Source organism: Haliotis asinina, chromosome 4 (assembly GCF_037392515.1).
Source record: "Haliotis asinina isolate JCU_RB_2024 chromosome 4, JCU_Hal_asi_v2, whole genome shotgun sequence".
Taxonomy (NCBI): Eukaryota; Metazoa; Mollusca; class Gastropoda; order Lepetellida; family Haliotidae; genus Haliotis; species Haliotis asinina.
The window spans coordinates 38,055,331-38,075,308 of NC_090283.1; the positions used below are offsets into that span (position 1 = coordinate 38,055,331).

Consider the following 19,978-nt stretch of genomic DNA (forward strand, 5'->3'; position numbering starts at 1 on the left):
GCTAGCTGGTACTATGGGATCTTATGTAACACTGGAGATGACACAACTTTATGGATGATCAGCTTCTTTATTTTAACAATGGCGACATAATGGTATTGGTTCTTATACCACCTAATTCTTAAAATAAAGAAACTGATCATTTGTAAAGTTGCCATCTGTATACCAGCAGTGTCTAGAGTGCCACTCAAACAAATCATCTGTAACACTGCCTTGGAATGTTGCAGGTTTTCATTGTTGATCCAGCTGATCCCACCAGTAAGGAACTCATCAAAATGGCTGAGGCTTTCTATGTACACAAGGCCCCTATAAGGTGAGACAAGGTTTTCGTTATTAAAGTATAAAGCTCTGCTCTGGGAGTGATAGTTTCTTGTATTTGGAAATGTGTTTCTGATTGGAATATGAATCAGATGAAATGCTGTCACAAGAGTCCCCTTTCTAACAATAAAGTAACATGTATTGCTGCAGGTCTGTATTATAAATTGATGTGTTCTGTTGTGCATGGCTGTGTAATTGTCCACACCACAAGCTATGATATTTGAGCTGCAATGGACTGTTAATAAAGGAGTCTGGGAACACAAACCAATCACTTGACAATAACAGCAACTGTGCATGATGGTCTCATATGAGACAGTTACCCAGGTGACAGGTTACACACAACTGTTCCTCATGGGTTTCAGCAGAATCTGGCTGCTGAGGAAATGATGGTACTGGTTGTGTGACCTGTATTATAGTGGGTCTGTGTCACCATGTGTTTCATGTTGAGTGTTACCAATTTTCATGTTCTCGTATTCTAGGCTGGGGATTGTGCTGGTCAGCAGCAGTGATGAAAGTGTCAATGGAAAAACTGATGCTAGTGTTGCGTTTGCACGTGCCTTCAACTTCATCCAGATTGATACTGGTGTACCCCGAGCTGTGTCATTCATTACTGACGTGAGTGTAGACAGGCACATGGCTGTCCTGCCATGCAAGCCACTCTCATTATGTTTGTGAACACTGATGTACACTATGAAGTTATATTGAAATAGATAGATAGTTTATATATCATATATATAAATGCTTGTAAGCATAGAGTATAGAGGTATGATGGGTCATAATTTTACAAAAGCTTTATATAATCTGGTACTACATTTTGTAGGTGTATGAGAAGATTGGCACAGGTGAGATCACTGCCGAGGCGGTGATGGACGAGTTCTCCATTCAGTTTCCTGGGGAAGACAAGGAACTGGTGTTCGGGGACGACACTGACTATAATGACGTCAGGAAGGTGGGTGCTTCACATAGCTTGTATAATACTGTTTTCTGTAAGAAACATGTCCCAGATGGAACTAATAATGAATAGGATAACATGATAGTAATATGTATATGTTTTAAGGTGATTGGTGGGGACTAGTTTGTAGGATAAAAGATGTCAGGGGATTTTTATGAGGTTAAAATCCCGCAACCTGGGAGATAGACACGAGAGGCAACGTATAATGTCATAGGAAATGTAGTGGCGTGAAGTCACCGGAGGGTTGTAAGTGAGAATAGGTCCTGTGTGCTTGTACCACATATATGATGCAGTAAAGCTGCAACATGACTTTGTTACTAGTTGAAAGAAGATTATTTAAGAGCCTCTTTCATAGAGCTAGAATATATCGGGCAAAATCAGTCCACAAATTATTCAGTCTGTTATCAGTCAGTCATAAATATAGCATGGCTTGTGTTGCATGTACATTCTGCAATACAGCCCTTGTTATACCCAAAGATTCTCCTCCTCAGCTGCATGTGTGTGATGATATTGATGTTACAGAGTGGAAATGAGTTTGTGGCTCAGTCAGGGCTGAGTGGCTTCCCCCAAGTTCTGATGAATGGCAGCCCCTTGAAGAAGCAGTACTTGGCCCAGGACTCCTTCGAGGAAGGAGTAGTCAACGAGATTCTGAAGGCTACACCCACTGTACAAAAGGCAGTGTATCATGTAAGTAGCTGAGAATGATGACAGTTGTTAAGATTCTGTGTATTATGAGACCTCCTTGTAACCAATAAACTAATGTAAATATTTTGGACAATTTCACCAGTTGGAGTCTGTTCATAGAATTGACTTTTTAATTGATGTTGTGATAACATTTTTCTGTTTGCTACCACATACAATCACTGTCTCCTCTTGACTGCTGTGTTTATGTCTGCCACCAGGGGGAGTTGTATGACAGCATGAACGTCCTGGACTGGTTGATGGAAAAAGACAATGTCCTACCTCGCCTCAACTCCAGGATTCTTTCCACTGCTGCCAAATCTCTGGATCTCTCTGAGAATATTGGTGAGCAGCTCCCTTGAACATCTTGCTAAGTGATTATGTTGCTCCTGGCAGAGTTATCTCTTGTAAACATCACTTCCTGAAGCAATTCATCACAGCCTGCATTTGATGTGGCAGGGACGTTTGTGATGTCTGAATCTAATTACGTCTATGTTTTTTCTAGACAGTGAAATTTTCCATGACACAGCCACATTCAGCATGATGAATGCGAGAGATATGGCCTCCATTATGGCTGACCATCTGAAATACCTGACCCGGCGAGGTAAGTAAACGTTCAATCTCTTGAATGGTGTTAGACTACTGACTTTGTTATGTCCCAGTCAACACTGAAAAAAGTTGTAAACTCACTTAGAGACATTATTTAAATAATCTAATTTTTTTTATTTAGATCATTTCACATTTGGGGTCTTCAACTGTGCGTTGTTTATGTAAAAGTTTACATGTGTCAACAGAGGAGGATGCACTGAGATCTGTCAGCATGTGGGTTGTATCTGACCTCGAAACACCCCAAGGGAGACAACTAATGTACAATGCAATCAAGCATCTGGTGAGAGCATTTGTAATTCTGTTGCATGAATGTGTGGGTCCTGTCTCTCTGTATAGTAGAGGTGTGACGATATGTTGTATCAATAATCGTGATACTTTATCAGACAATAAATATATCAATACTTTTTTTGTCGTATCGTGTTACGTATCATTGACCTTAATTATCACTACAAATTGATGGTTATGTCAAAATTTACACTGTTGCTTGATATCAAAATATACGTTTCCAAAGAAAATAACACACTAAAGGCAGTATATCGTGATGTGCATTGAATCGTATCATATCGTTCCAAGATATCGCATTATGAATCGTATTGTGAATTTTCTGTATTGTCACACCTCTACTGTATAGTACTACATGTGTCCCATCCTATATGTCATGTAATATAGTATAGTTATGCTGTCAACAATTTGACTTAAAACAAGTTAAAACACAAGTATAATTGCTACATGATGATATGAATCGGCTGAGTTTTGGAATACATTGGGGGATCCAAAGGTGTGTGCAGGGGTGTGAACCTTGTTCTCTTGAAAGTTTATTAAATGACACGTGAAAACACTTGAAAATGAAGAGTGCATCAACTCCCCTCCACCACCCACCCCCACCCACCATCCCCCACCCCCCACCCACCCCACCATACTTCTCAACAGTGTGCATCTCCACTTTCTCAAAAATCTGTATTAGCCTGTGGAGTGAAGGCTGCGTGAAACAATCTAGGAAGGTTCCAGGCCTGACTGTTCCCCTTTTAGCTTATACTACTACTTTATCAGTCACTGTTTTTTTCCACTATTTATATTTTGATGTGTTTTAGCTGTAACCTTTGTGATAAGGCAGCATTCACAATCACTAATATCAACTTACTTTAAATATTATTTTTGTTGTGTACGTGTAGAAATCTTCTGCTGACATGCGTTTGAGCATGATCTTCAATCCATCATCGACGAACCACGACAACAACTTGAACAAAGCTGTGTATACCGCCCTGACCACCCTGTCCGGGAACATCGCCAAGAACTTCATCACAAAACTGGTGAAGGAGGAGAATGTTCTAGAGATCAAGGCTGGCACCAAGAAACTGGATGATCTCGAAGTTCATGTGAGCTGATGTTGATCAAACCTGTTACCTTTCAAAAGCAAATGTATTGGATATAAGTTGTTATCAAGCACTTCTTGGCACCATGGAAGAAACTCGGGTACATATGCTCACACACACTCACCCAACTGTCACATTTGGGTCTCTTTGTATTGAAATAGTAAAGTTTAGCAGCATACACATGAAGTGAGTGAGTGAGTGAGTGAGTTTAGTTTTACGCCATATTCCAGCTATATGGCAGCGGTCTGTAAATAATCGAGTGTGGACCAGACAATCCAGTGATCAACAACATGAGCATCGATCTGCCCTATTGGGAACCGATGACATGTGTCAACCATGTCAACGAGCCTGACCACCCGATCCTGTTAGTCGCCTCTTATGACAAGCACAGTCGCCTTTTATGGCAAGCATGGGTTGCTGAAGGCCTGTTCTACCCCGGGACCTTCACGGGTAGCATACACATGAAACCTGAAGGCTGTCAGTGAGTGTTGTGTTATGTTGTGGCGTGCTGAAAATGTTGTGCTCTGTGTTCAGGGGATGGACATGAAGAAATACCTGGCAGCTCTCAACAAACAGGGTGACTCGTTCCTCAAGTCTCATCGAGCATTTGCTCAAAAGGTTCTGCAGTTTGGGGAAGCAGCACGTGGGATTGTTACCAATGGCAAGGTGAGCCCCTTCTTTCTATAGCACGTGGGATATGATAATGTAGTTGCCATATTATGGAGATGACATCTTATCTTGATTAAACATACTATGTATCTCATAATGATAATAGCATAACTCTCTATGGAGGTGTTCTGAGCCTGTGTCCTCTTAATATGTCTCATAGTCGGCCATCATTGTGAATGGTTAATATATCTCATGATTGACCATTAATGTGAATGGTAGATATGTCAGATGATTGGCCATAAATGCAAATGGTAAATACAATTTCTGTTCTAGGATGCGCGATTCGCGCTAATAATGATCTAATCGCCCCTCATAAGAACAACAGAGTGCGAAGATTTTTAACTTACCTTACCATAGGTCTTATGCATATTACCTCAAGCTTCGCTAGAAGAGATCAGACAGTCGTTGATTCGCCATTCCCTAGATGGCTACCTCATGTAATCTACGAATGTAGTCACGGAAGTGACGTGATCTCCCCACTCGCGCAAGCGCGAACAATCCAAAATTCACTTTTACTTCTAGCGTTCGTCTGTTCGGACGTTTTTGGTTCGCTTAGTTTACCTACTTTGTGGTTCAATAAAGTTGTTTCCTCACGGGTAGGTATGGTTTGTATCCCTTAGGTGTGCGTGTTAAGGTAAGTTATCTTTTAACTGCACTTACTTTGCTACCTCGTGTTGTTTTTTCTCTCACTTCGGGGTGGGTTCGCCCGTGTCGTGTGTGAGTGCGGCATGGCGTCCGTGGGGGTATTATATCTTGCTGGTTTTCTCCCTCCATGTGGTTTTCCATGTCGATTAGTATTTTTGCCAGGTTTCACTGCATTTATATGTTTTTTCGTGCCACGTTGCGATGTACGCAGGCAACCCTTTTGGTTGTTTGCCCTTCGCTGTCACGAGCTTACGGGCGTGCCTACTTTATAGTGGGGGTGCGTTGGTGCTGCATTTCTGGTATAGGGGTGTTTTTTCTACCGCCTAGCGTTGGTTTCAACGCATTGTTTTGTTTTGTATGTTGCACTTAACTGTGTATGTCTCGCCAGTTTAGCACCGTCTGCTAGGGGCAGGAATCGGCGAATTTCCCCACCCTTGGTGCCCGGATTGTGCGTCTCTGGCCTGCTCTTTTGACGGACGCTGCCAGTGCTGCGAGGCGTTGTTGGTTGCTGGTTTCAAGGCTTCTTTTGCGGCTAAGAGGAAGCATTTTTCACAGCGGAAGAGAAGGTTGTCGTCTCCAGCGTCGTCGTTGGGATCTCTGCCGGACGACCCTGACTTACAACCGCCTTCAGCGCCTGTGCCGACGCCTGGGATGGGGCGTTCGTCCATGACGCCTGTACGTTTGTCCCAGGAACCACCTCGCTCGGATTCCATCGTGGATCTGTTTTCGTCCGGAGGCTTGTGTCATCCGGAGGTCCAGAGGTTCCTGCGCTCCCTCCTCACGCCCGGTGCTGCTGTGATGCCAGCGTCTGTCTCGACACCAGCGCCTATGCCGACACCAGCGCCTGTGCTTACGCCAGCACCTATGTCTGCGCCAGCGCCTAAGCCTACGCCGGCGCTTACGCCAGCGCCTGTGCCTGCGCCAGCGCTTACGCCAGTGCCTATGCCTGCGCCAGTACCTATGCCTACGCCAGCGTCTATGTCTACGTCAGCGCCTGTCCCGACACCAGCGCCGACGCCGGACCCTGTGCCAGCGCCAGCACCTGCGTCTTACCGTATACCCAGGGTGTTGCATACGTTGTCCAGGGAAGAGGTTTTGCAACGACAGTTGGATGAAGCGCGCGCTCAGGGCTTGGAGGCAGAGAGCTCTCGGCGCAGATCGCGCTCCAGGTTCCCTGGGAGTCGGTGATCCTGTACCCTCCACAGTAGTCTTTGTCGGAGTTCTCGGTCCCCGCGACGCCCTTTGAATGTGGACTCTCGCTTTACTACCAGGTGAAAATGTTACTTGCTCTCCCAGTCCATATCACCTCGACGTTCCTCTAGAACTCGGCGTTTGCGGTCACCGGAACCACCTTGGATCCCGTCTAAGGAATCTACTGCTCATGCATCGACTCCGTCTCTTACACTGCGGCGTGATTCGAATTCCATGTCCTGGGAGGTTTTTGCCCGGACTTCGACGAGGAAGTAGGAGGCGACGGAGATGGTGATGGCACTTGACTACCCTTATCAGTCGTCTTCGAGTGGATTGCTGACAGGTTACCGGACTGCCCTTCGCCTTCGGCTGATTCCAGCAACCCTGCAGCAATTCATTTATCACCGGAACTACTCATCCCGCCTCATCCTATGTGGCGGACGCCATGGTTGTATTACATGCGGTCTATGCGAAATTGTCAACTAATCCGAATTTCTAAGCGTGTAAGTCGAGGAAGTCAGATTACAAGATAGACAGCCTGGTTTTCGCGGGCAGCGTGGCTGTCTTGGTTGTATCTCTGTAGCGGTTATTGGGCTCCTCGCGGCTCTCTCATAGAGTGCTGGATTCTAAGCAGGTGAACATTGAGACTGAACTCAAGCGGATGCTTAAGCCGTTGTCTGCGCTGGCGTCAGCTACCTCGGCGGCGGCGATGGACTTGTCTGAAGACAACGCCTCGAGGATCGATCACCGTACCAGATATTCCTACGCCGGTAGGTGGGAGGGACTGGTCGCATCCCAGTAGATCCTTACGTTACAATTTGTCTACATATATTTCAAGCGGAGAAAGTTTTCTTTCACGTGCTTTACTCATTTCGTCACGAAGATTTTTCGAGACAACAACAAAGTGACACGCCTAACTACACCTCTTATTACAAGAGAGGACGGCATTTATCTTCGGGGAAAATTCCAACACATCTATCTGAAAAACAATTTGTCTACGTCAGTTTCAAGCGGCGGAAGGGTTTTCGCGCGCTTTACTCATTTGGACACGTGCTCGCAAACAGCATGGTTACGGTCAAGCCTATAGGCTAGCAGGGTATCACCGTTTACAAGATTTCATGATGATCAGTTACCTGCTACACCGATGACGTCACGTCTACATTTTGATTGGTGCCCGAGAGACAACGCCCTGCAAAGGATCCCAGGGTCGTTACATCTACAATTTGATTGGTCATCGAGGGACAACGCCCTGCGCAGAATGTGTTGTTATGATTCTAGTGTAAGGAAGTTGTCTGCAGTGACTTACAGTCATTTTACAATGGAAAGATGTCGTTTACACTCTAGACTAGCAGTCTACAGCGGCATTGGATTTCTCTAGTCGGCATAGAAATCCTCTAACAGTAGTCTCAACGCTGCTTATCAGGAGGCGTGCAGCGATGTATGGCAGTTTCTGATCGGACAGACGGCCAGTTATAAGTAGACTTCTTGAAATGTCAACACATTCATAATGTACAGCGTGGTTGTTCTGAAGTCGAAGAATGACGCATTTTTATGGCATACAAGCTTATCTTGAGAGAGTTGTACTTAATTATCAGGCTGTTAAGTCAGCTTCAACTAACTCCGCGGGATTTGATTCATCACATCGCCGTCTCAGGTTCGGGGGTCGAAGTTCAAGGCGATGTTAAAAGCAAGCTGTACTCTGTCCGTTATCACTATGTCAGTGATAATGTCTACTCGATTTGCTCACGTCACCTTAGGATATGATCAGACGTAGACGTCTACTCTTACGTCTATGACAGCGTTTTCTTGATCATGATTTCAAGACAGGTTTACGACATTGGACGTCTTGACTCCCCACCAGTGGTAGACTCGCTGGTCAATGTTTGGAACTTGCATATTAGAGCCGTCATTCAACAACCATCTTTAGGTTGACACGTCTCTACCAGGATTGAGTGCCTATCTAGTCAAGGAGGTTGCAGCAGGATTCTGGGGGAGTGGAGCTCTATCTCTTCACATCACCCAGTTGAAGATAAAAGCGGTGATGCATGTCTATTGTTGGTTGACAGCACCGAGAGACAAGCTACTGATGATCCATACGGTCAACTCAATAGTAGCCCTCTAGGTAACAAGGGTCAAGGAGGCCTCGACCTCTACTACACTTGTCGTTTCTACCCTTCGACATGGTCGAGTCTGATCCTCCAAATAAAAGTATCTCACATACCAGGAGCCTGCATCTTCATGGCAGACGCCTTATCTCGCCCCCTACGTCTATCTCCAACAGAGAATATGTTGTGTCGAGAGACGTTTCAAATAATCGGCTTCCAGAGTGGGACCAATTGTTGTACCATCCTCACAATTGGACACTGCACCTGGATCCGTCACGGTTTCATCTTTGCGCCTGGACCATCTGTGATAGTCTTGAGGGCCAAGGGGTACTCATCTCAAGTGGCGAAATTAATCACCCTGGAACACAGGGTTTCCACTCAGTCACTTTATGGACCTGCAGGCGTGGGCGATCGACACGATCCTGCGACTGCTTTTGGTCGCACCTTGGTGGCCAGCCAGGCCATGGTTTCTCGCCAGCGGAGAGTCATACCAGCTCCCAGATTAGTTACGTCTGCTTCGACATCCGCACAGTCGGCAGCTGCATCCGGACCCACTGAGATTTCATCTTCACAGTTGGGTCATCTGCAGAAGGTAATAAGAGTTAAGGGCTACTCCTCGTGCGCGGCAAGCGTCCTAGCTTGTACGCATCGAATGTCCACTAGGTCCTTATATGACGACAAGTGGCGCTCATTTGAGAGTTTTTGCGCTCAAAGATCACAAGACCCTATGACAGCTTCTCCACAGTATTTAGCGAACTTCCTCCTGTTCCTGCATAACTGCAAGCATCTTAGAGGCAGTACCTTGGGGACTTATCTGTCGGCTTTGAACTCTATTCGATTAAAGCAGATAAACAGATTTCCAAGGTACCAGATCCTATTGCGCTACTCAAGGCCTGCAAATTGGAGGACCGGAAAGTTAAGCTTCGTCCTCCAGTTTGGGACCTCAACATCGTCCTACAACATCTTAGAGGACCTCCGTATAAGCCTTTAGAGGAAGCCTCCTTCATGTATTTGGGACGGTCTTCATTCTAGCGTTAGCTACCGCAGATAGAGCTAGTGAAATTCATGCCCTGGACGTCACGCAGGTTCGCTTGGATCAGTCGAGGCATGGACCAGCCCACTTGGGTCTCCTGTGAGATTTTGTGGCCAAGAATCAGCTCCCTGGACAGCCAGACAGGCTGTTCTCCATTCCTCTGTCATCTGCAGTCTTGGGACAACATGACTTGGAGGAGGAGCTGCTGTGTCTCGTTAGAGCCCTCAGATGTTACATCCGGAAGTTGGCTTCTAAGAGACGTTCCCCTAAAAGACTGTTCATCCCGCTTTCGACTACCTGCAAAGGGGAGGTGAACAGGAACACAGTCACCTTATGGCTTCGATCTACGATCCTGGCGGCTTTTGATGCCAAGCGTCTACCTCATCCCACACGAGATCAGAGCGTTGGCGTCTACCATGGCCCTCCATAGAAATTGCACAGTGCCACAAACTATGGAAGGCTGCTTTTGGAAGTCGTCGTCTACTGCCTTCGTTTCCCACTACCTGAGGGACTTGGCAGTTGAGGACATGGAGGGGGAGCTGCTGTGTCTCGTTAGAGCCCTCAGATGTTACATCCGGAAGTTGGCTTCTAAGAGACGTTCCCCTAAAAGACTGTTCATCCCGCTTTCGACTACCTGCAAGGGGAGGTGAACAGGAACACAGTCGCCTTATGGCTTCGATCTACGATCCTGGCGGCTTTTGATGCCAAGCGTCTACCTCATCCAGTGGCGAACAACCCACACGAGATCAGAGCGTTGGCATCTACCATGGCCCTCCATAGAAATTGCACAGTGCCACAAACTATGGAAGGCTGCTTTTGGAAGTCGTCGTCTACTGCCTTCGCTTCCCACTACCTGAGGGACTTGGCAGTTGAGGACATGGAGGGACTACAGTCTTTCAGTCCGTTGGTGGTTGCCCAGCAACTTACCCGGACGTCCGCCCATTAGGTAATAACACTGTTACTTACCGCTGGTCTTAAGATTAACCTCACCCTCAGGGTGCGTCGGTTTTTCTTTGGAGTTCCCTTGGGTTACTCTTTGTCCTGCTTCCAGGTTTGTCCTGTGACTGTTGGCATTGGTCTCCCAGGTTCTCCTAATGCATGTGCACTGGTTGCTGAGGGATGGTCCTCCGGAGTCCACACCACCATCCATCTGTCGAAGCCATATGCATAAGACCTATGGTAAGGTAAGTTAAAAATTTATTAAAATCTAAATATTTTAGATATTTAAATACTTACCTTACCATAGGGCGGTGACTCCCTCCCAACGCTGGATGCTCCTCCCCACTCTGGACTCTTCGGACCTTCCTGTTGCCAGTAAAAGTGAATTTTGGATTGTTCGCGCTGGCTCGAGTGGGGAGATCACGTCACTTCCGTGACTACATTCGTAGATTACATGAGGTAGCCATCTAGGGAATGGCGAATCAACGACTGTCTGATCTCTTCTAGCGAAGCTTGAGGTAATATGCATAAGACCTATGGTAAGGTAAGTATTTAAATATCTAAAATATTTAGATTTTAATAAACTTGTGCATAGTAGTTTGCTCCCTACCTAACTTCCAAAAAACATACAACAAAAGCTTCATATTGACAAGGAATGACTTTTTAAATCGGAGCCAGCCACAGAGTCAAGTTTGAGTGACAACATGTAAACATAACAGAGTAACCTCCCTTGGTTAAAACCACTATCGGCACTGGGGAAATGGAATTCCATTCATATCAGTATGAAAATGGATACACAGAATACCACTGAGAAAGCAACAGTGTCCGCCATGTCTCCCCAGACCGATACGTCTGTTAAGGAGACATGTGAATCGAAAGGCAAGCAAAACGCGGAGACTGACCTTGGTCCCTCCGACTCTAAAAAAAACCAAATCAAGTTTTTTTCAGAAAAAATGGTTGAAAGAATGGCCATGGCTCTCTCAAAATGAGCTTGGTGCTATGATATGTGACTATTGTAGCCAAAATATAATGATCAATAGTTTCACTGGTGGTGGTTGCAATAACTTTTGTACATCCACACTATTTTGAAAGAGGGTAATACAGGTATTTTGCCTTACATTTTCCAAACCCCCCCCTCCCTTTTTTGTGAGGGGGCGAGAAATCCCTCCCTAGATTTTCAGTTCTAGAATGTGAATGGTAAAAATGTCAGATGACTGGCCGTTAATGTGAATGGTAACTATGTCAGATGATCGGCCAGTAATGGCAATGGTAAATATGTCAGATGACTGGCCATTGATGTGAATGATAAATATGTCAGATGACTGGCCATTGATGTGAATGACAAAAATGTCAGATGACTGGCCGTTAATGTGAATGGTAAATATGTCAGATGATCGGCCATTAATGGCAATGGTAAATATGTCAGATGACAGACCATTGATGTGAATGATAAATATGTCAGATGACTGGCCATTAATGTGAGTCGTAAATATGTCAGATGACTGGCAATTGATGTGAATGGTAAATATGTCAGATGACAGGCCATTGATGTGAAAGATAAATATGTTAGATGACAGGCCATTGATGTCAATGGTAAATAATGTCAGATGATTGGCCATTAATGTGAATGGTAAATATGTCAGATGACTGGCCATTAATGTGAATCGTAAATATGTCAGATGACTGGACATTGACGTGAATGGTAAATATATCAGATGACCGGCCATTGATGTGAATGATAAATATGTTAGATGACAGGCTAATGATGTCAATGGTAAATATGTTAAATGATCGGTCATTGATGTGAATTGTAACTATGTTACCAGGTGATCGGTCCCCTGGATGACGGGGAAGACTTCCTACCAGATGATGTTGGTCTCTTGGAGAAATACACATTGCAGCAGTCTGCTCGTAAAATCCGTGAGCAGATCCGTGGCCTGGGATATGACAATGACATGTAAGACAATACCTCATAGCATTGTGCTTTGTTAAATCAAGAAAGGATAGAGACATCGACATGTTTCAAAACGTTTATGGAAGCTGAAACTGTTGAGGAAAGAAGCAGCCAGATGAATGTGATACAGCTCATTCTTGCTATAACTGGCTAATGCTTAGTAATAGTTACTGCAAACCATGTGCTTTCACATTTAAAGTTGTTAACTTCAGCTTGAAGTTGCTTGCATTCACCTAAAACTTTCCTCTTTCCAGGGGAAGTAACTTGCTCCTGAAGGTGGCAGCACTGTTGACTGCCAAGAGTCAGACTGAGGGCAGGAAAAAAGTCAGCTTCAAGTCTGATGAACACAGGTAACTACTCTCTACAATGATGCTTCTCTGCTGTGAAAGTCATTATTAATTATAGTAGAGACAATTTCTGTGTGAGGTACTAATGTGAGTGATGGTGATTTGTAGTGTGTTGAAGATCCCTGCGGATGACTCCATGCCAGCCTTTGTTATGGAGGTGATTCTAGACCCTGTGTCCAGAGAGGCCCAGAAGCTGTCTGCAGTACTCAACATTCTCAAGCAGAGCACCAACATGGAGATCTGCATCTATATGAACTGTAAGGACAAGCTCTCGGAGATGCCTCTCAAAAGGTAAGTCCTTCACACAGAGTTCTGCGAAATAAATTGGCGGATGTTTACAAAACTTACACCACTCTGTCATGCTGTACAACACTGATACCACTGAAAGAAATTCATGAGACAGTCACAAGACCCATAATTGGCTGTCTCCAGTTCCTTTTGCTGAACCATCCCATCCAAATGTATTTCTTTTGGTATCTAGAAAACCTCAAAGATCCATGATTTACCTTGAGTCTCCTTACTTCTTTACTTTCTGCTCAAGATAGATGTATATTTATTTCAGCTACTATCGATATGTCCTTGACCCTGAGTTGACCTTCAAGGTTGATGGTTCATACACACGTGGTCCTGTAGGTCGGTTCACTGACATGCCAGAGAAGTCTCTGCTGACCCTAAACATGGATCCTCCTGAGAGTTGGCTGGTGGAGGCTGTCCGGTCTCCCTATGACCTTGACAATATCCTACTGGAAGAAGTAAGAATATGTGATGAAAAGTCTGAACAGATTCTATAGATATGAAAAGGACAGAGCACAGGAGAGATACCTGTCACAGCGATTCTTATTAATGCACAGTTAAAACATTGGAGCATGAAGATTGCAAAAAGGAGCACACATAAGGTGCAGTCTAATGGATTAATCTAACCAAATCATTTTCGGCTTCACAAGTTTCACCCAAAGACGCATTATGCATTAGGCAATATGTGTGTCTGTGTGTACCAAATTCATGTAATACTGAATGTTTGTTGGCAGGTCGAGGATGGAGTGAAGGCTGATTTTGAACTAGAGTACATTCTCCTTGAAGGTAGGGTTGATTCAGAGACAATTTGTGTTGGAAGAACATCTTGAATCACAAACAATCCTCATGCAAAGTCTGGTTTCAGATCGATCCTCAGACCCTTGACTGGTTGTAAGAATCTATTTAGTGGATTGGTGGTTCAGACTTGGGTTGATCACATGGCACTGTTCGTTGACATGTTGATTGTTCCACATGGTATCAATCACTGGTTTGTCTGGTCCAGACACAGTTAATCACATGCTTTGTCATATACATTGAATATTACTCAATGAGGGCTAAATGTAGAGAAAACATTGGCAGGAATGTTTGATGACCACAGCTGCCGTGTTCACGTGACTGCTTGTGTCTTCAGGTCACTGTCATGACTCCTCCACCATGCAGCCACCAAGAGGCCTTCAGTTTATACTTGGCACCAACAGCACACCTGCTGTCATGGACACCATTGTCATGGCAAACCTGGTAAATTATTTCATTCTGTTTGAGTGAATCATTTTGTTTGCCTGTTAGAGAACTTTTATATGAGTAGTCATCAGTTAACATATCACAGGAAAATACTGATGCATTTTACCTCATTACAGTCATTCTGTTTTGACCAGTGTGATTCAAATTTCAAATACACCCTTGTGAGAGAACTGTAAGATCATATTAAAGGTCCGTGATTGGATGATATATGGTGATGGTCTAAGGTCAGGTTATAATGGACTACCTTCTTGACAGTAATTTATTGATAGAAAATAGCCTCATTTCAGTGCGACTCACATACAAAACTTTGTTGTTTTGGATTATTGATAGGTGTTCTTACATATCTAGTTATTATGTTAATCTTGCCTTGATAATATACAAGTACTGCAGAAATATTTTGTGACGTGACTCCCTGGAAATGAGTAGTAAGCAGTAGGTTATGCTATGTATTATTGCGCTTGTGTGGTCATGAGCGTAGACAAAATGTATGTCAGTTCGATGTTGAAAAGGAGTAGTGTTAATGTGTTATTGAATAGAAATTACTGCTGTCATGTCCATCAGATTATCTCACAACTTAAAAAAAGCACTAAACTCATATCTTAGTCTGTGTAACACTGTTATGAAACTGTTGTAGGGTTACTTCCAACTCAAGGCCAACCCAGGAGTGTGGCAACTGCAGCTGAGAGAAGGGCGCTCCAGGGAGATCTACGACATCAACAGGTCAGTGAACGAAGGTCAAACTGATAGTTACCAGGAGAATGTGCAAGAATCATCAATGCATCGACTTCTTTCTTTCCCTGGATGTCAGTATCGTGTTTAACTGTTTCAGTCATGACTTCACAGACACACCCAAGGGTTCCTCTGATGTTGTGGTTGCCATTAGCAGCTTCAAGAGCAAGATCATCAGGGTCAAGGTGAGATGATCATGTACAATGAAGCCACTTTAGTACTTGCCCTGACAGAGAGTAGAGCTAGAATATACCATGGCACAGGAATGGATCATTTTGTAGCTTCTAAATGGGCTGCACCAATATGGTATGGTCATACAGGGTTGTTCCCAACATTTGCAACATTTGTAGGAGTGATGTAACATATCTTTGTCTGTGTGGATGACATGATAGTTCTGTAGATGACGTGATGGCTCTGTGAGAGGGTGGATAATGTGATGGTTCTGTGTCTGGGTGGATAATGTGAGGGTTCTGTGCCTGGGTGGATGACATGATGGCTCTGTGTCTGGTTGGGTGACGTGATGGTTGTGTGTCTTGGTGGATGACGTGATGGTTCTGTGCCTGTGTGGATGATGTGATTGTTCTGTGGCTGTGTGGATGACGTGATGGTTCTGTGCCAGTGAGAATAATGTGATGGTTCTGTGGATGATGCGATGGTTGTGTGTGTGGGTGTATGATGTGTTCGTTCTGTGCCTGTGTGGATGATGTGGTGGGTCTTTGGCTGTGTGGATGACGTGATGGTTCTGTGATTGTGTGGATGATGTGATGGTTCTGTGGATGATGCGATGGTTGTGTATCTGGGTGTATGATGTGTTGGTTCTGTGCCTGTGTGGATGATGTGATGGGTCTGTGGCTGTGTGGATGACATGATGGTTCTGTGATTGTGTGGATGATGTGATGGTTCTGTGGATGATGCGATGGTTCTGTGCCTGTGTGGATTATGTGTTGGTTCTGTGCCTGTGTGGATGATGTGATGGGTCTTTGGCTGTGTGGATGATGTGTTGGTTCTGTGCCTGTGTGGATGATGCGATGGTTGTGTGTCTGTGTGGATGATGTGTTGGTTCTGTGCCTGTGTGGATGATGTGATGGGTCTTTGGCTGTGTGGATGATGTGTTGGTTCTGTGCCTGTGTGGATGATGCGATGGTTGTGTGTCTGTGTGGATGATGTGTTGGTTCTGTGCCTGTGTGGATGATGTGATGGGTCTGTGTCTTGGTGGATGATGTGTTGGTTCTGTGTCTGTGTGGATGATGTGTTGGCTCTGTGCCTGTGTGGATGATGTAATGGGTTGTGGCTGTGTGGATGATGTGATGGTTCTGTGGCTGACATTATGGGTCTATGTCTGGGTGGATGATGTGATGGTTCTGTGCCTGTGTGGATGATGCGATGGTTGTGTGTCTGTGTGGATTATGTGTTGGTTCTGTGCCTGTGTGGATGATGTGATGGGTCTTTGGCTGTGTGGATGATGTGTTGGTTCTGTGCCTGTGTGGATGATGCGATGGTTGTGTGTCTGTGTGGATGATGTGTTGGTTCTGTGCCTGTGTGGATGATGTGATGGGTCTGTGTCTTGGTGGATGATGTGTTGGTTCTGTGTCTGTGTGGATGATGTGTTGGTTCTGTGCCTGTGTGGATGATGTAATGGGTTGTGGCTGTGTGGATGATGTGATGGTTCTGTGGCTGACATTATGGGTCTATGTCTGGGTGGATGATGTGATGGTTCTGTGTCTGTGTGGATGATGTGATGGTTCTGTGATTGTTCTGTGGATGATGTGATGGGTCTGTGGATGATGTGATGGGTCTGTGTCTGTGTGGATGATGTGATGTTTCTGTGGATGATGTGATGTTTCTGTGGATGATGTGATGTTTCTGTGGATGATGTGATGGTTCTGTGGATGATGTGATGGGTCTGTGGATGACGTGATGGGTCTGTGTCTGGGTGGATGACATGATGGTTCTTTGCCCATGTGGATGAGGTGCTGGTTCTATGTCTGTGTGTATGAGGTGCTGGTTCTGTGGCTACTGACCCCAATGCTCTCTGCTGACAGGTTTCCAAGAAGGCTGACAAGCAGAAGGAGCAACTGCTGCAGGACTCAGATGAGGGCCAGGGTTTGTGGGATTCCATTTCCAGGTCAGTGGCGTCGTATGTTCTGAAGTAAGTACTGTGCTCTCCAGCTGGTGTATTTGTGTGTCCACATAGAGGGCTAGTATGTTTCATCTTGACCTGGTGCATGCTGGAGTAAGTAGATGGCTGTGTGTCTGTGTCTGTGTCTGTCTGCAGGACCTCTTGTTGTGTTGTACTGATGGAGATGTGTATAGCAGGATACACTTTAAAGAAATAGATGATACCTAAGCCCCACCTGATCCAGAATACAGTAGACTTTCCCTGCTTGACACCCCTAGAAAACTGTGGACAAATCAAGTTGTTGATTAGACTGATCATCTGTTATTAACAGCATCATGAATGGGTAGACAGATCCAACCTGACATGATGCATCAGTGCATCATCTGCATCCAAAAATGACCAGCTCTAATGACAAGAAGACAACTCTACAGAGGCCATGTCATGCAGTAAACAATGGGTGAAAAGAGTGATGTAGAAGGCTATCATTCTCAACAGTCAACCATATATTTTTGGATTTGTTTGCACAGTGTGATGCGTATCTGTTTGTGTTTGTAATGCTGTCTGTGGGTGGCTTTGATGTGTCATACTGTACTGGTGCATAAAGCTTAAAAGTTGATGTTTTAGTATTCATTTCCATTTCCCCATTAATCTTCTGAATCATAAGTCTGAACAACAAATTACTTTCCGTTTAAGGAGACTAGTAATATTATGAAACTGAAAAAAACTGTGTGAAATGAATAGACCACTGGATAAATCAGCTCATGAAATTTGTTCATCATGAATCTGAGAGAACATACCTATATGGTCTCCCAAAGGTTCATTAGAGCAGAATGAATTAATTTTAATCAAACGAAAATGTAGGTTATGGTTTCATAAGAATTTGTTTTCTCATGATGTCAAGATTTGACCCATAGCTTGTCATGCAACTGAGTGAGACTGAGAGTTGAAGTAATTGTTAAGCTGTAATTCTTGAGCCTGTTTGTAAACAATGAAGGAGTGATCTGATTCCATATGTAGACAAATGTGTAGAAAATTTCTGAATCCGATTCTGTGCTTAAAACCACAGACCTTCTGATCTGAAGTTGGACATCTTGTCCATATGACCAAAGAGGTTACCCCATCAGCAATCAGACATGGTAAATAGCTGCTATTAGAGTACTTATTTGTATTGAACTTGGCAAGTTGATTCACGGAGATGGAAGATTACACTATCTGACTCGGTTACCTGAATGCCAGTCAGAGCTACTTCAACCTGTACATGAATACACAGATTGCTGTTCACAGCTAGTATGCTTTCTCTCACCCATCCTCAAGTGAAGGTTGTAGATTGGATAAAGATACAGCTGGAATTGCTGTAAACTTTCTAACCTATAAAAATGTGGCTACAGTTATGTGACCATAAGTATTTTAGATGTAACTGAAAGCACAAGAAGGTGACTGAAGGTGACTGACTGAGTGGTTTGGAGTGAAAACTGCCAAAAATGGAGTTTTCATCTAACAGAAAATATCTCCATTAGCTGTAAGAACAATTATGGTCTAACTACAATCCCCAAGATATCAAGAATGACTAAGTAAAACATATATATGATCATATTATATTTAGTATTGCAACATTTCATTGTATGTTTCACATGGAAAATAGAACAAAACATATATAGGTCTTGTTGATTAACCTAAGCCTAAGGTAGCCTAAGGTTGACACATGAAGCTGTTTCTTGTTAGAAAATGCTTTTCATTTATGCAAGATCAAAATCGAAAGTGCAAGTGTAAGAACGGTAGTCAGTCTACTTGTTGCTAAAATGTTGGAAGTTAGGGTAAGCCTTTTGTCTCTGTCTGTGTGCCCAGGTTTGATGTCCTGTGCTCACGTGGTTGTGGATGTTTATATGTTGTCCACCTTGTCATCTGTTGTGGACATAAACATATTTAAATCATTTGCAAACTTAGTTCAGAGTCAGTGTACATGGTTACTCTCAGTGGATGGTCCATACAATGTATACATGATGACTGCCAGTGATAGCACTGTAGCAGTATACATTAACATGCTGCCCTATGCAATAAATAAGAAATTGCTATTAAAATACTGCCCTATGCAATAAATAAGAAATTGTTGTTAAAATGCTGCCCTATGCAATAAATAAGAAATTGTTGTTAAAATGCTGCCCTATGCAATAAATAAGAAATTGTTGTTAAAATGCTGCCCTATGCAATAAATAAGAAATTGTTGTTAAAATGCTGCCCTATGCAATAAATAAGAAATTGTTGTTAAAATGCTGCCCTATGCAATAAATAAGAAATTGTTGTTAAAATGCTGCCCTATGCAATAAATAAGAAATTGTTGTTAAAATGCTGCCCTATGCAATAAATAAGAAATTGTTGTTAAAATGCTGCCCTATGCAATAAATAAGAAATTGCTATTAAAATACTGCCCTATGCAATAAATAAGAAATTGTTGTTAAAATGCTGCCCTATGCAATAAATAAGAAATTGTTGTTAAAATGCTGCCCTATGCAATAAATAAGAAATTGTTGTTAAAATGCTGCCCTATGCAATAAATAAGAAATTGTTGTTAAAATGCTGCCCTATGCAATAAATAAGAAATTGTTGTTAAAATGCTGCCCTATGCAATAAATAAGAAATTGTTGTTAAAATGCTGCCCTATGCAATAAATAAGAAATTGTTGTTAAAATGCTGCCCTATGCAATAAATAAGAAATTGTTGTTAAAATGCTGCCCTATGCAATAAATAAGAAATTGTTGTTAAAATGCTGCCCTATGCAATAAA

At 43.6% G+C, this 19,978-nt stretch overlaps 1 protein-coding gene across 1 annotated transcript in view; it reads left to right on the top strand.

Moving 5' to 3' along the window:
- The window catches only part of LOC137281539 (UDP-glucose:glycoprotein glucosyltransferase 1-like), a 56,848-nt gene that overhangs the window by 27,627 nt on the left and 9,243 nt on the right, over window positions 1-19,978 (top strand). Inside the window, exons 15-32 of the mRNA XM_067812828.1 lie at window positions 225-310; window positions 795-930; window positions 1,136-1,264; window positions 1,790-1,954; window positions 2,170-2,293; window positions 2,454-2,552; window positions 2,743-2,837; window positions 3,730-3,933; window positions 4,465-4,596; window positions 12,339-12,469; window positions 12,721-12,816; window positions 12,922-13,104; window positions 13,376-13,565; window positions 13,842-13,893; window positions 14,240-14,346; window positions 14,984-15,069; window positions 15,179-15,263; window positions 17,121-17,203. Coding sequence (XP_067668929.1) covers window positions 225-310; window positions 795-930; window positions 1,136-1,264; window positions 1,790-1,954; window positions 2,170-2,293; window positions 2,454-2,552; window positions 2,743-2,837; window positions 3,730-3,933; window positions 4,465-4,596; window positions 12,339-12,469; window positions 12,721-12,816; window positions 12,922-13,104; window positions 13,376-13,565; window positions 13,842-13,893; window positions 14,240-14,346; window positions 14,984-15,069; window positions 15,179-15,263; window positions 17,121-17,203 — 2,183 coding nt within the window. The remainder of the gene's footprint in view (window positions 1-224; window positions 311-794; window positions 931-1,135; window positions 1,265-1,789; window positions 1,955-2,169; window positions 2,294-2,453; window positions 2,553-2,742; window positions 2,838-3,729; window positions 3,934-4,464; window positions 4,597-12,338; window positions 12,470-12,720; window positions 12,817-12,921; window positions 13,105-13,375; window positions 13,566-13,841; window positions 13,894-14,239; window positions 14,347-14,983; window positions 15,070-15,178; window positions 15,264-17,120; window positions 17,204-19,978) is intronic.